This window comes from Rhipicephalus sanguineus, chromosome 6, assembly GCF_013339695.2.
Source record: "Rhipicephalus sanguineus isolate Rsan-2018 chromosome 6, BIME_Rsan_1.4, whole genome shotgun sequence".
Classification (NCBI taxonomy): Eukaryota; Metazoa; Arthropoda; class Arachnida; order Ixodida; family Ixodidae; genus Rhipicephalus; species Rhipicephalus sanguineus.
Genome location: NC_051181.1, coordinates 167,330,133 through 167,346,437, shown reverse-complemented (window position 1 = coordinate 167,346,437; position 16,305 = coordinate 167,330,133). Strand labels below are relative to the sequence as shown.

The following is a 16,305-nucleotide window of genomic DNA, read 5'->3' as shown; positions in this document are numbered from 1 at the left end:
TAACCACGCCACGGGCGAAAGTACAACACAAAGGGTGCCGCGAGCACGTCTACGCGGGCAAAAGGGCTCACGGCGACACGCCGCTGAGGGAAACGGACCCTCGCGACTATGCTGCGTACTCTTACGATCTGCGACCACAGGGCCCGATCGCTCGAGCAAGGGCAAACTCCGCTCGCGTTGGCTTCGATAGGTACGGTTTCGGCGTAGTATGACCACGCGCGAAGGCACCGCACCGCTCTTCAGCCTAGCGTTCGGAAAAGGACAACGTAAGGTAAGCGCTCGCCGCGGGCGCAAGGCACCGTTAGCGAACTTCGTCCGAGCGAGCCCAAACAAAGGAGCCGACGGACGGGAAAGAAAATGCGTGCTTACCCTACGAGGTCCAGAGAGAGTCTGCTCCCCCGCCGCGCAAAACGTCTCGCGAGACGCGAGCACGCGAGACTCGCACGCGGCGCCACCGTCGAGATCCGGCGCCGGGGTGAGGGGGTTTAACGTCACCCCCGCTCGCCCAGCGCCGTAGGACGGCGGAGGAGAGGAGCGACATGATCGGACATGAGGATGGCAGAAATAGGCGAAAAGCCCGCGCAATGGCGACGGGCAAGCCTCAATCCCCACAGTCTGAAGAATACAAGAATGGGGTTTCTTTGCGTCTCGAGGCTTTCACACATCGGCGATTAGAAGGACCTCGTGGATGTAAGTTTGACTAACATGCAATAAAACTGACTAATATGCAAATAAGATTCTAACATCTATAGAACCACTGGTACCGATGCTGCACCTAACAGAACAAACATTCAGCTAACAGAAGCTATCTTGGCATACCTCTCTTTTTCTTTTATTCAATGAGTTATTACAATCACAATTTGATTGTTAGCACAAGCTCTTTCTAAGCTATCCTTCTTTTCCATCCCATACATTACATATGTGTCTGTGTTGTTTTTTCGCGTCTGCTTACTGCAATATGTCTTTAACGTGCTTGCAAGGTAAGCTCTCTGATTTATTCTTACTTTTAACTGTCTGCGTCATTTCTGCTGTTGTTTACATACTTATATTCCACTTGAGTTTACTGTTATGTCAAGGCGATGTTGAGAACCAATATATAATGATTTGCTCGTGCCTGGAGTATACAGTAACAAAAATGCTGCTTACTACTTAATGAAATAGCGAAATTGAGTTTGCATTATAATAATGTAAACTATTAGAAGCCATCTTAAAGATATTACAAAGGAATTCAGGAAAGATCGTTATACCAAATGCTCCGTTTTCCTCACGAGCATCCCAACGAGCCGTTTTACGCTATTTTCCATAGGCACTGAACTTTCTGTGGTCTTACCTCTTAAATGGTTAATTGTTACAGCTATTGGGGTTACCCGCGACGGTGGACTAGTGGTTACAGTGCTTGACTGCTGACCCAAAGGTCACGGCAGGCGCATCTCGATGGAGGCAAAATACTAAAGGCCCGTATGTTTCCGAAACCCAGGTGGTCGAAATTGCTAGAGCCCCCCACCACGGCGTCTCTCATAATCATATCGCAGTTTTCGGACGTAAGACGTAGCAATTATTGTTAACTCTTGGGGGTACCGCCTGCACCTTGTTTCTATACTTATTCCCTGTGCTTGATACGGAACCACTTTTTAACTTTACTTAGATATACTGTATTTCCCTTTTTAGGCTTCCTTAAAGGCTTTTACTCTTACTAATCACCAGGTATTCGCAGATATAAGCGGCAATATTGTGTGAATAGTGGTGGTGTCCTATGGCACTTTGTGCAACTATACAATATGTCTAAGACGTTTGTGGGCTGCACATATTCTCTCGTAGAAGAAAAATTGTTAAAAGATTGTGCATTACTAAGTAAGTCGCTAACGAATGCTTTACGCCAGCAGATAAGTGAATAAAAATGTCACTTCAGTTTTATGTACTCTACGTAAACACGATGCGTCGCAATGAATGTCGCTACCAGCGTTCTTGCTTATGTACACCTGTCCGGTGATCCGGTACTGCAAAAACCGTAATACATTTGTGGCCAATGTAGAACTCCACAAGGGCATTTGCACCATCGTGCGGAGGCTTATAAAGCTCTTGTGAAAGGATCAGCGAAGCGTATACAGAGCTGTCATGTTAAGTAGCTAAAGCAACGCCAATAACTCGTTTCGAAATGAAACTAATATGCCTCGAGCAAGAAATATAAAACTTTTGAGATACTGACAGACATTTAATTCGAATGAAACAAAACTGGTCAGAGTTAATAAATTCTCAACCGAACATTTTTGTGCACAGGCGCTTAGTGCTACATTATATAGATATATAATAACAAATTTGGTAATGTATCGAAGTATCTTAAGATACAATTGCAATGTATCGTATCGAATACAATCAGTGTTGTGGTATCTTGTATCGTACCGCGATACAATTTCAATGTATCTTTGCCCAGCCCTGGTTATAAAGGTATATTCTTAACACTATGTATTGCAAGACTATTCCTAACTTACTTCGTTATAACCGATATTTCATTATACCCGTGTTCGTTATATCGAGGTTTCAGTGTACAAACCACATGAAACCCCTTGTAAAGGCAGTTTCACTGCAGTGCAGGGGTACTATACCGTGAATGCACTATCCAGGGGAAATCCGCACTGCCACGAAACCCCACTTCAAGGTTAAATGGACATTACCCTCACATCAATTCATCATTTTTTAAGTTTAAAAGATGGCCATACTGGCTTATATGCTATATAAATTTGCAGTATAGTAAATTTTAGAACTTAACGTACTTTACAGGTTACCAAAAGTCAAATCCTGCAGCTGTTGAAAGTTGTTTCCACTTCCCTTTGCACCAGAAAGAATGACATTTGCAAATGCCTTGTTTCAATTTTAAAACATATTGTGCAGGTTTGTTGGGTCATGACAAATATGCTCATTTTTCTTTATAATATGTGACATACACTATTCAAATTCGATTAGAAATTATTCGATGAAATCACTATTCGCTTCGAATTCGCTTTGGACCTAAAATTTACTATTCACGCAAGCCTAGTTAAGATACTTTGAGGGCGCAAGCAAATTGGCTGAACAAACAGTTGCAGATAGTTTAATGGGAATGCTGGCCTCAATAGTGAAATGTTCTCATTTACGCTGATCAGTGTCATTTCATGCAATCACTCGCCAATTTAGTTCACGATATTTTATGCTTGTCACTTACTGCTCAAGCTCAAAGCGTGACAGCGAGTCACATAAATGAAATAGCCAGAAGCAAGAGGTACAAATATGTTGAGAGCGCAGATCGTGAAAGGCTTCTTGTCAAAGCAAACAGTGCCAGGTAAGACTTCAGAAGTAGAGGATTGCACAGAAAATATTGTTACTGCCGAAGTATCCATGGACAAAACATTGAAATATGCAGCTGTGGTCAATGTGCTATTAGTCAAGGTAGCACCAAAAAAAGGGCTGCCTTTGACAACTCACAGACCTTCCAATACATGTACACTTGTAAGAATAAAAGAACTCTCCAGCCATGTTTTGTCTTTTTTTATATATAATTTCTACCAGCCAGACAGATTGCTGTCGAATATGTTTAGTTTTAAATGTATACTTGTGAGTGAAAGTTACTGTTACGCAACTCTCATAGGCTGCAGCTGAAAAATAACGCCACACAACATGAATGTACAGTGAGGTGTAACAGTAAAGGCCCACTGCAATTAAATTATGCATATCAGCAAAAGTACAGCTCTGAATACGTGTCAACAGAAAGGGCACACGGCAAGACACAATTCAGATGAGAGGCACAATCCTTAACCCCTTAAGTGCTTTATTTTTTTTTTGAAAATTTTCCAACCAAAAGTGCCTATTTTTTTTATTGCTGATTTCGAATCTGATTGTATTAAAAAGTAGCTAGTCAATGTTGAAAAATATTTGTACCACATACTTAGTCAAATCAATACAATAAAGTTTATTTCTGGACAATACATAGGAAGCCAGCTGCCTGCTGCTAATAAAAATAAAAACCTTCTAAAGAAAACAGTTGCAGACGCCACATCTTTGTTCACTTGTGTAGGCTAAGTACCCTTCGGCTATTTCAGATGGGAAGCTTCGGGACTGTGTGGAAAATTTCAAAACGCGGAATAATGCAAAGCAGCTTGTTGCAGCTCCAGCACCAAAAGTGAGTTTCCTTTCTCAACTTTTTCCCGTTTTCTCCTCGCTTCCGAGAGCAAATGAAGTACTTTCTTGTTGGTGCTGCTTCGGCTTCGCTTGGCAGGATGTAAGAAGGAAAGTGCCATTCCTTGAGACGCACAGGGCCAAGGACATCAGATGGTTGGCCGCACTTTATCTTTCTTGAAGGATCAAGGTACCTATTGAGGATTGATTCAATTAGGGCGAGGCGGTAGTCAAGGTGGCTCACCTTCCCTCCGTCTTTTTGGTACAAGACAAAATAGTTATACGTAGCTTCGTCAATCAAGTGGTGAAAAATCTTCTTGTAATATATCTTCTGTCGTTTTCGAGGGACAGGATAGTTGAACAGCATCTGATCGGACTTGTCCACACCCCCCATTGTGTGATTATAATCACGAACAATGCTGGGCTTTGTGACGTCTCGCCCTTTCGAATCCTTGAGTGTCTCCATGCTTGCAGTGTGCACTGTGCTCATGACAGAGACTACTTTTTGTCTCGCCATTGTAGAGCAACACATTTACCGCGCTGGTAGGCTTGCACCTCTCCCTTCTTCAGCTTCTTCTTACCCACACATATCCCGAAGATGCTTCACAAAACAAGAAAAATTTCAAGCCAAATCTTGCTCCTTTGAGTGGTATGTATTGCACCCATCCTAGTCTTCCTTTGAAGAGCATTAGACTTTCGTCTATCGATATGTCTCTTTCCGGCATATATGCCGAGTGGTAGTTCTTCAACAATCACTCCAAAAATGGCCATATCTTGCACAGCTTTGGCTGTGGATGGCCACTCAGGTCGGTGATGCTGGCATTGTCCACAAAGTGCAACATTTGCATAATTAGCAGAAACCGGTGGCAGGACATCACCTCTCCGAAAACAGGTGTAGACAACAACTTGTTCTTGGACCAGTACCACTGCTGTCGAGGCTTGTGAACTATTCCCTGCAATAGCAGGAGTGCAAGGAACCTCACATCTCTTCTTTTGTAACTGGAACCCATTTTTTTAGGCGGGAGTGTTCACTCAGAGGAGAGCGTTTAAACTGTTCAGCCGCTTTCGATTGGTTTCGTCTACCACTAGTGATATGAGTGCATCGTCCCGAAACTGAATATATTCCATAAGGTCATCTGGCGATGACAAGTTGAAAGTCTTGCCTGGAATGGCCAAGAATGGAAAGCGACGAGGCTTCACAGGAGGATTGTCCGCATCAAGCAGAATCCACTGGCTTGCTGCACTCGCGATGTTCGCTTCCGAGCTGTCTTCATCATCACTGTAGGAGCTGCTCAATTCATCGCCATCGCTGTCTTGACTTCCAGACACAAGATAAACATCTGTATCCGAATCATCATCACTCGAAGATGACAAAAATGAAAAGCTTCTTTTTCGTGTTGACCAGCCAGCTATGCATGGGTCGCCGTCACAGCAAGCCATCTTTTCATACAAAAACCGTGCTCTTTTCGCCGGAGAAAAATAAATTGTCAACTAAATGCTGCCATCTGGTGGACTACATGAAATCTAAGCCGTAGACGAGCACTTCTCGTCCTGAACGCTAGAGGAGAGTACCTATTCCGCTAGGACGAGCTCTGCTCGTCCAAAGCACTTAAGGGGTTAAAGGAGTCATGAACCACCCATCGAGCTCAATGAAAAAACACATCCTGCAGAAAGCAGACAGTGCCATGGACAGCTCAGCCATATCTTGCAGTCGTGCATGGCAAGGAGAGTTTGGAAGTCGAGTGCAAAGTTGCCATTTCCTCAGGTGCCCCCTTCTTATACAGAGGTCTGTGCTCACTCTCTTTGGAGCTGCCGGCACCTGCTGTTTGACATCAAAGAAGAGCATGGTATTGGCCGATAGCCGACATAAATCAAGGGCGCCGTTTAGATCAGATATGCTTCTTGCCACGAGATGCCAACATGTGCCAACGCCGAGCTCCATAGTCTGCTAGCATTACACTGTAGCCACACTCACACGCTTAGGATTCAGAACGGGAGAGAGCGATTGTGTTTCATCATGTGCGCTCAACGTCATGATGCCTGTGACGTAACTTCTTTCCATGCCATCCCTCTGCGGGTAGCTTCCAGCGCACTCGTCGGCACAAGAGAGAAAGCGCTAAAGGTATGAAACAAGTCCCTTTAACTTCACTCGTTCTTGAGGGATTAGAGAAATTTTTGCGGCAATCAATTCGTGAGGCAATAAACTCCCATACTGAGGTCAAAAAGTGGTTTAGAACCCCTTTAACCTAGACGGATATGGTGGTACCATCTAGCTGAAGAACCTTGTCATCCGCAGTAAATTTCATAAATAGCCACCACATATTATCTAAAACCATTCAAAATAAACTTGAGAAAGACTGTCCATGCATTTGCAATATGGGCGAATGCTTATTATTGTTAACTATACTGCACTTTCAGGAAATAATGGACTGGCAACAATGATGTGTTGTAACAAGGCCCTTGCAATCTTTTTTCCCCCAGCTTTTCAAGAGTTGGTGGACTCACTCTGTGATTATTACAGCTGAAACTTCCATGCATAAACAACAGTGTGTTGCCAAGCACAGTTTCAACGTGGTTCCTCCTTACCTGTGCCCAAAGGGAAATAATATCATTTGTTTTGTAGTATACAAATCACGCAGTGTAGCGATTATATTGCACATTACGCGCCGGGCTCCACAGCTGCTATCGTCAAGCAACGGCCGTTATGTCACCTGCACATGTTAGGGCCGACTGAGATAAGCTTTTAACTTCCGACTGGCCCATCACATCAGGCAGGCAATACCTGATGAGATGTATGTGCATGTTTTGAGTTATTTCGCAGCGCTTAAATACTGGCAGCACATAAGCCGTAGGTTCTTTTCTTCTGCAGCACCCATGCCAGTACATGCCACGCTAGTTCAACTAGTTTCTTTTGTGTTTATTATGCGAGGCACAAATTCGCCTCACTAACAACAAAACTTGTCTGCCACACCCTCTTGTGTGGATTCTGGTGACGAAGACGCTGCGTGACATCTGGTGGAGGTGCTGAGTACGTCCAGTACATCCTCATGCAGCCATGACACCAGTCCTCACCAAGCATAGGAAGACAATGGCTAGGACCCAGAACACGGCCTTCTTCCAGAAAAAACCCACGCCATAAAAGGGGGCCACATCTGTCAAGATGAGTGAACCCTAGATGCCTATAGCCATCGTACTACAGCAACCAGGTGAACCAACCACATTCCGGGGAACGCCGTGCAACGACCCAGAGGACTGGCTGGAACAATTCAAGCGTGTGGCGACCTACAACAAATGGAACGATGATGCGAAGTTGCAGTACGTCTACTTCACACTGGAAAAGTCTGTGCGCACGTGGTTCATCAACCGAGAATTCTTGCTTAGGACACGGGAAATTTTTAAGTGCAGCCTTCTTTGGACGTTCTCAAGCACTGCTTGCAAGGAACGGGCAGAGAAGCAATTGCATTCATGCTTCCAGCTCCCTAACGAGAGTGTCGTATCTGTTTGGTCAGGCAGGTCCAGAAATGCCAGAGGAAAAGAAACTCGGATTTCTTATCACAGGAGAGAAGGAAGAACTTTTTGCTGGCTTAATGAGCAATCCACCGCGAACTGTCGCTGAATTTTTAATGGAAGCTGCTGCCATAGAAAAGACTAAACGTACCAAGGAGACAGCGTGGACGCCCTGTCTGGTATGCAATATGTAAACTGCTGAGCGAGGCGCCGTAACCATCAGCAGCCTTCGGGACACCACCAAGACTGTTGTGCAAGAGGAACTGCAGAAGATGTTCCAGAGTTCTTGTCCTCAAGTCACGATGCTAAGCGATGTTATCAGACAAGAAGTTCAGCAGGCGCTGCGAACGAGGCAACCAGTTCAGCCAAGCCAGGAACCTGAACGTGCTCCTCGAGGACCGCAGGTTATGTTGCATGCCGCTGCTGTGCGCCCAACCCCTCTGACGTTTACACCGCTGCAACACCCACAACCAAACGACTGCCCGCCTCTTGTCGAAAGGGCTGTTCCGAGTAAGTGTGGAGAACTGCTGACTAGCATCCACTGTGTTTCCACTGTGGCCAACCTGGCCACTTATACCACTTTTGTAGGAGCCTCAGAATATGTGAATTCCCCATCGACGCTTTTCGCTCGCGTGATATACACCAAAACGCTTTTCGAACCGTTTTGCTCGCGTGATATACACCAAAAGTGATACAGCACGACAAGACTGTATGATCAACGTAAATCAGAGGTGGTAACGAGAAAATCGTGACATGCGTCATGTACGCCATGATATACATGCCACGCTCATGGTGCCCTCGTGGCCACTTCGCTCGCTTGATACACACCGAAATTGGTATTGCATGACGCGACTATATGACGAACATAAATGACAGGTGGTAACATGAAAACCATGACACGCATGTCATATACGACATGATTTACATTACACACTCATGGTGCACTCGCGGCCGTTTGGCTAGCTTGATATATACAAATACTAGTATTGTGCGACGCGACTGTATGGCCAACATAAATGAGAGGTGGCAACATGAATATCATGACATGCATGTCATGTACGACATGATATACATGACACTGTCATGGTGTGCATCTGGCCGTTTTGTTAACTTCATATATACCAAAATTGGTATGGTATGACACTAGTGCGTCATGAACATAAATGATAGGTCATGCATTGTATATTCCAGAATATGCGTTTCATTAGCATGGCATATACCGGAGTGTACATGCATGAATGCATGTCAAACATGCGATATATAGTGAACTAGATGCCATGGCATGAATGACTTCACTTGTCTCAAAGACAAAGAAGGGGATGTAGCAGCTCTCTGCCGGCTGCTTCGCATTACATCGATTCCCACAGTGCGTGGGATCTGCCGAATTTTTGTTCTTTCTTTCAATTTTCAATAAAATCTTTTGTATTCAATATTCCATTTGATATTTGATATTTTTGGCCACGATATGGCACAATTCGATTCGAATTCAATTCAAGGTGAAATTTCACTATTTGCACACCCCTACTTTTTTAAAAAGCACTATGGACTTAATAAAATCACCAGAAAGTACGTTTACCATCTCACTTGAATTGATGACTCCCTCGATCATCTCTGCAATGCCAAATACTTTTCATCTCTGTAACTGAAGGGGTACTGACACAATATTTCGCGGCCGAGATAGCCTGCGGGATTGATTCCGGTGCGTATATCATCTGCAAAATACCAACAGCGAATATAGCTTGGAAGTTATTTTTAATGAATTTTGAAGTTTGCGTGAGCAATCAACATCCTCACGCTACTGACACCCTCCAAGGAGACCCTCAAAGGAGACCCCCTGCTTCCTTCACGTGACCACGCCGCAACAAGTTATGATGAGGTCATAGCCGCCATTTTTTTTTCGCTGCGTTTGCTTCAGCAGCCTACTTCTCGGCGGCTGCTCGCGAACCGTGCGGAAGTGCGTCACAGTCCTGTGTGCTGACGTGATCGAGCGCTGCAGCCGCTAGGTGGTGATAGTGGCACCCGGAGGCTTGTCGTTTTTGAAACCGAAACTGACACTGGTTGATAATGAGGAGCCTGTAATTAATTATCTGTCGCGCGCTGCAGCAAACGATGTGCCGTATTATGACTAACAGGCCCCCAGCAACACATTGCAGCAAAAAAAACGTGAGGCCAAAATTTTTGTGTCAGTACCCCTGTAACTAAGAAGTGGCTACTGGCAGGTAAAAGATGACGAAAGGGATCGCGAGAACACTGCGCTTATTACATCAGACGGGTTATACCAGCTTAAAGTCGTGCCGTTTGGACTTTGCACTACCCCTGCAACATTCCGAAGAGTAATAGACGTGTGCAGACGTGTTGGCTGGTATGAAATGGCAAACTTGTTTGGTGTATCTTGGCGATGTCATAGTCTTTGCTCCATCTTCGAGGAACACCTCAGCAGGTTAGAAGTGGTACTTTGTGCTATTGCAGCTTCCAGACTTACGTTAAAGCATGAAAAATGCCATTTTGCTTACGAGCAGCTCAAGTTCCTCAGCCATGTTGTCGGTTCTGCAGGCGTTTTACCAGACCCAGAGAAAACAGCAGCTTCAGTTTGAGACTTTCCGCAGCCTTGCAAAAAGAAGAGCCTCCAAAGCTTCCTGAAACTTTGCGTGTACTACAGACACTTCGTCAAAGACTTTTCGCAGATCTCCGAGCCCCTGACACGCCTAGCAAAAGAAGACACCTCGTTTGTGTGGCAAGCCCCTCAAGAGGAAGCATTTCAGGAGCTCAAGAGACGTCTTCAAGCGCCGCCTATTTTGGCACTTTGACGACAACGCGGCAATGAAAATCCACGCCGACGCCAGGTGTGTCGACATCGGCGCTGTTCTTGTTCAAAGGCAGGACGGACGAGAACACGGCAGACCTTTTACCGTCATTACCGATCACCATGCACTATGCTAGCTTGCAAATCTGAAGGACCCATCCGGACGTCTCGCAAGGTGGAGCTTGCAGCTCCGGGAGTTCGATATGTCTCTAGTGCACAAGAATGAAAGAAAGCATTCCGACGCAGACTGTTTGTCTCAAGCCCCCATTGAGCAACCGCTGCCATGTGCAGACAACCACACGAGTTTCCTGGGCGTTATCAGTGCTTCCAACTTCGTCACGCAGCAATGGGCCAATGCTGAACTGAGTTGCCTCATTAAATATGTTGAAGGAAAACATAACAAGATCCCCCAAACCTTTAGGTGAGGCCTCCCCGCATTCTGCTCAAGAGACGGTGTCCTTATAAAAAAAGAGCTTTGACTCTACAAAGAGCACATACCTTCTCGTCATACCATCGTCATTACGGCAGGAAATTTTGCAGGCGTCTCATGATGAACCAACCCCCGGGCACTTCAGCTCTACAGTACTCATGGATTGAAATAGGACAATTTAGGGCGAAGTAACAAACACTTTCGTTTCCACTGTCTTCAGTTCGGGTCATATCGGCATAATTTCAGCTCGAACATGTAGATTAGAGCCAACATTATCTTAGAGACCAAATCTGTCATGACATGATGTAGTTATCTTGAGCGCATACCGGTTGTTATCCGAAAAAATTTTATGTCTCGTTTCAATCCATGAGTACTGTACATGAACGCTTGCGTGGATCCGTGAGTGTTACTACTGGCCACGCATTTTAGAACAAGTCAAGCACTATGTACAGACGTGCCAAGAGTGTCAGCGCCAACAAAACCTGCCAAACTGCTGCAGGCACTCCGACCCTCAACAAGGCTCTTCGAGAAGACTGGAGTGGACTTTCCGGGACCCTCCCCAATGTCTACTGCAGGGAACAAGTGGACCATTGCGGCAACCGATTACCTGACTCGCTATGCGGAAACCCTCGCCCTTTCACAAGCCACTGCTAAAGAAGCTGCCAGATTCTTCACTGATCAGATTTTCCTGCACCACGGTGCACCTGAGGCTGTTAACACTGACAGAGGGACAGCATTCTGCAGTGAACTGACGCAAGCTATCTTGCGGTACAGCCACACCACTCATTGCTGAACTACAGCATACCATCCGCAAACTAACAGCCTCGTGGAACAGCTGAACAAGACACCAGCAGACATGATGTCCATGTACTCAGTTGATGTTGAAAACAAAACATGGGATGAAGTGCTCCCATATGTCACCTTCAGGGGCGTAGCCGGGGGGGGGGGGGGGGGGGAGGCTTATAGGGCTTCAGACCCCCCCTCCCGAAACTTTTCGTGCTCTCATACACCACCGACCAGGGGCGTCACCCGGGGGGTGGGATTTATTAGACTTATATTTTATCTATTTATCTTTTTCAGACCCTCAAAATGTTAGCAAAAGCAAGTTTGATATCGGGCTCTACACAGATGACTCAAAAGTGGATGATCAGACAAAACATCAACTGCTAACTTCTCCTTGGATTCCTCCGCCAGGCTACATGCTTAAGTATATGAACCATCTGAAGCAGAAACGAAGGTTTCAGGTGGCTTGGCTGGACAGAGGTACCGATGGCTTAGCTACTCAGCGCTTCAAGAGGGTGCGTTTTGTCGAGTGTGTGTCCTTTTTAGCAGAAGTGAGGTTGGCAAGGGCCAACATGCGTGCACTGGGATCCTCGTATCCAAGCCATTGCAAAAGTGGAAGCATGCCCTCGAAGTCTTCGGTGCACATGAAGCCACTAAATATCACACTGACACTCAGCTGGTAGCCGATAATGTTCTTCAAACCTTCTCAGGATGTGTGCCCAGTGTTGTTGATCAACTGGACCATGGCATGCAAATTCAAATAAAAGAGAAGTGAAGGAAGTTACAGCCTATTGTTGAGACAGTTCTCTACTGCGGGCAGCAAGGTCTGGCTCTCCGTGGCCATAGAGACAGTGGTCCCATGGATTCAAGCACAGCCTCCTCTACAAATACAGGCAACTCTAGAGCGCTGCTTCGCATGCAAGTGGATTATGGCGTCACAGATCTAAAAAAGCATTTGGAAAGTTGCCCAAATAATGCCTCGTATATAAGTCCAGATGTACAAAACCAGATTATAGAAATCTCTGCTGCAATCATCAAGAAAAGCCTAGTCGCAAAAGTAAATGCTGCAGGCTGCTTCTCCGTACTTGCTGATGAAACGACGAATATTGCTGGTATCGAGCAGCTTACTGTTTGTGCAAGGTACCTAAATAAGGATGTGAACGAAATCGAAGAAGTGTTTTTAGGCTTTGTGCCAATTCACGACCAACGTGGCCAGTCCCTCGCCGACACCATCATAAGGTTCCTTATAATCATGGGAATTAACATGCAGCATCTTCGTGGTCAAGGCTACGATGGCACAAGCTCGATGGCCGGCAAGACGAATGGTGTTCAAGCTGCTGTTCATAAGAAATATCCAGCCGCACTCTACACTCACTGCGTCAGTCACTCCCTTAATCTAGTTCTGTGTGCGGCATGCTCCATCACAGACATCCGAAACTGTTTTGGGACTCTAAAGGCGACATCAGTCTTTTTCCGTAAATCTTCTAGCCGCTCACACGTTTTGCGAAAAATGATAAGTTTGAGCTGTCCTGAGTCTACAAGGCAGCGCCTTTTGGGACTATGCGAAACACGCTGGGTCGAGAAGCAGTGCTTTCAGTTGTGAGCCTCTTTGAGCCATTGATCGCAGCACTAGAGGAGATTAGGTAAGTTTAACGGAAATGGTGAAAGTCCAGTGCAGGCAAACAGTCTAATGTTGGCATTCTTGTCACCAGCGTTCCTTGTAAGCCTGCATGTGGTGGAGCACGTGTTAGCACTGACTTTGCCACTGTCAAAGAAGCTGCAGACTAGGAGTATCAACACGAGCGCTGCCATTGACGACAGAGAAGCGGTACAGCAGACAACTGAAAATGACCGCAAGAATGCGAATGCTTCTTTCTGAAAAATATTTGCACAAGTGCAGGCATTCACAGAAAAACTGAATGTGGAGATCACCAGCCGTCGAGCCGGTGTCCGGAAGCAAAACCTTGGGAGCAATGCATTCGAAAGCGCGGAAGAATATTTTCGCAGAACCCTGTTCATTCTGTTCATGGACCACGTACTAGCCCAGTTAAACCAACGGTTCGAGAAGTATAAAGGACTTTTCAGTAATTGTACCATCCGCAGTACCACCAATGCAAGATGATCGGGAGAAAGGAGCAGAAAATCTCCTGACCGTTTTTGCGCATGACGTCGAAACGAGGGCTGCTTTGGGAGAACTGCGACTATGGTGGACAAAGTGGGCGAACAAAGCAGCAAACCAGCGCCCCAGTACAGGAACCAATGCCCTCTCTCAATGCGACAGCAGGTTCTATCTGAATGTGTACAAGCTACTCCAGATTCTAGTCACCCTTCCAGCGACCACTGCCAGAGCAGAGAGAACGTTTTCAAGCAAGAGATAACTTAAGAATTACTTACGCTCTACGATGTCTGAGGAACGCATGGTTGGCCTGGCACTTCTGTACGCCCACAGAAATATCAACATCAGCGTGTCGGAAGTCATCGACCGCTTCGCTAAGCTTCCTCGCTGGGTCAACTTTGTCCTTTGATACCGAGCAGGACAAAAATCAGTGCAAACGAAAGGAAAAGACACGGCTGTTCCAGAGTTCAGGTCAATGAGCCTCGAATTCTGATGCAATATTATTGTTCACCACCTTTTAAAGCCGTGAGGATTTTGTACCTTTTAGCAGTTAACACTGTGACCTCATATAAACATACGAATACGGGCATCATATGGACATTAACAGTCAATCGACAGCTTCACCTTGTTCACTGAGAGGTTGGCATATGCGGCGTTACCAAACAAATTCAGCTATTGGGAAGCTGTACTAGCAGCATTGTTTGTTACTTTCATGTGTCGTTTTTGTTCTTCATTGCTTTTTGAACTTGAAGCGACAACCCTCCTTTTATATTGAGTGCACAATAGTGGTTCGCACTTTTAAAACAGTTCTGAAATAGTTTGTCGTTATTTCTGCGCTCTTCCTTTATAGTTCTGTGGACATGGTGCATCCGGTGGTGGTGCAGCGATGGTGCAGCTTGGCCCAAGGACATATCAGTTTCTGTGACTGTGCAGCATGTTCTTTTGCCTTATTTTGGGCATTATGTATAGTGATCATTGCTTAGTTCTGTATATTGATTGCATATTTAAATGTACATTTCTGATGTTTCGTGTAAGCATATTGCGCATTGTTTCCGGTGACTTATGTTTTGCCCGTATTTGAGGTGTACTTTCCCATTATTGTTTTTCCCTGGCCGCATAATTTGTGCAAAAAGATGAACATTTTGCGTAAACAATCTGCATTAAAATATTTGATCTCGTCCTGGTTATTTTGTGGACTACATTTTTTTTTTGTTATCAGGCGCTTCTTCAGTTTAAAACTGATGCAGTTCCAAAGTTTACGTGATACTTGCCGTACCTCTTACACAAAAAAAAGATAATAATAATAAATTTGAAAAGATTGAAGACAGTTATTCCTGGAAAGGTTTTGCGGGCATGCCAACATAATATTTTTATGAAGAAACACATTTCTTACTCGTTCTTGACAGTGCGCAGCATTCAAGAAGTGATCTGTAGCATCTAATACAAATTGTCACTGGTAACACATGTTATTCATATAATGAGAAGGTCGCGCTGCAACTGGAGCCCCCCCCCCCCCAATCAAAATTCCTGGCTACGCCACTGGTCACCTTAGCCTATAATACTGGTGACGAAGATGCTCCATAACAATATCAGAAAGCTGGGCTAGTTGTATTTCTGATGAGCAGGCTCGTAGCCGGGGCGGGGGGACGAAATTTTGATGACACATGGTGTTTTACCAAAAATAAATAATGAAAATAGGGATTTTTCTCAAATAGTCAAGGCTTTCAGCAACTGGGCCCCCTCCCCACAAAAAATTCCTGGCTACGGGCCTGCTGATGAGTAATGCATTTCCAGCACTTTGGAAGAAAAAGTAGGGTATGGGATATGCCAGCCTTCATCAATTTTCACTCCCCAAAAGTGCACCCGTCACATGCTAAATGTGACCCCAATGGCTTCGCACATTCCTCACGATTCCAGGTATCTTTCTTGCTACTGTGTGACGTGTAGGCATATTTTTCAGAAGCAAAAATCACTTCAAGGCTAGAATCCTCCCTGCCCTGTTGTCTTTTTCTTTTTCTGTCTGAATATTTACTATTTCTCCCAAAGTGCATCACTTTGCAGTGTAGCAGCCTTCACAGATGGCATGAAGGCATACTTCAATAATGTACTCACAGCATCTGAAATGGCTTCAGCATGCAGGGCCTGCAGTTTCTGAGAGGCTTCTTTTCGACGTCCCTGATACCAGCCTATAAAGTTGCAGCTCTTGAAAAATCTCCTGCACAAAACATTTATAGATGGCAGCGATCAAAACCTCACTTAGTCACAGGTTTAGTTAAGGAGCTTTCAATCACAACAGACAAAAAGCTAAGGAAAAGCTGCACAGAGCTCACAACATGTGTAAGTACCCAAGACACATTAAAATACACAGCAAGCACAGATCTTGTTTCCTTCGGACTGTGGGGAACCCTCGATGATTACCAGATCACCACCCTCACCCATGTCAGCAGTGGCAGTGACAAGGCACAGCAGCGAGGGCCACTGCGCCCGGATGCAGACAAGCTTTATAAGCGGGCACGG

The 16,305-nt window shown here is 45.3% G+C and overlaps 1 protein-coding gene across 2 annotated transcripts in view; it reads right to left on the bottom strand.

Annotated features, from left to right (window-relative positions):
• Window positions 1-16,305, bottom strand: part of LOC119397020 (protein DENND6B) — a 96,848-nt gene that overhangs the window by 9,097 nt on the left and 71,446 nt on the right. For both annotated transcript variants that reach the window (XM_037664441.2, XM_037664439.2), the window contains one exon: window positions 15,901-16,003. In XM_037664441.2, coding sequence (XP_037520369.1) covers window positions 15,901-16,003 — 103 coding nt within the window. The remainder of the gene's footprint in view (window positions 1-15,900; window positions 16,004-16,305) is intronic.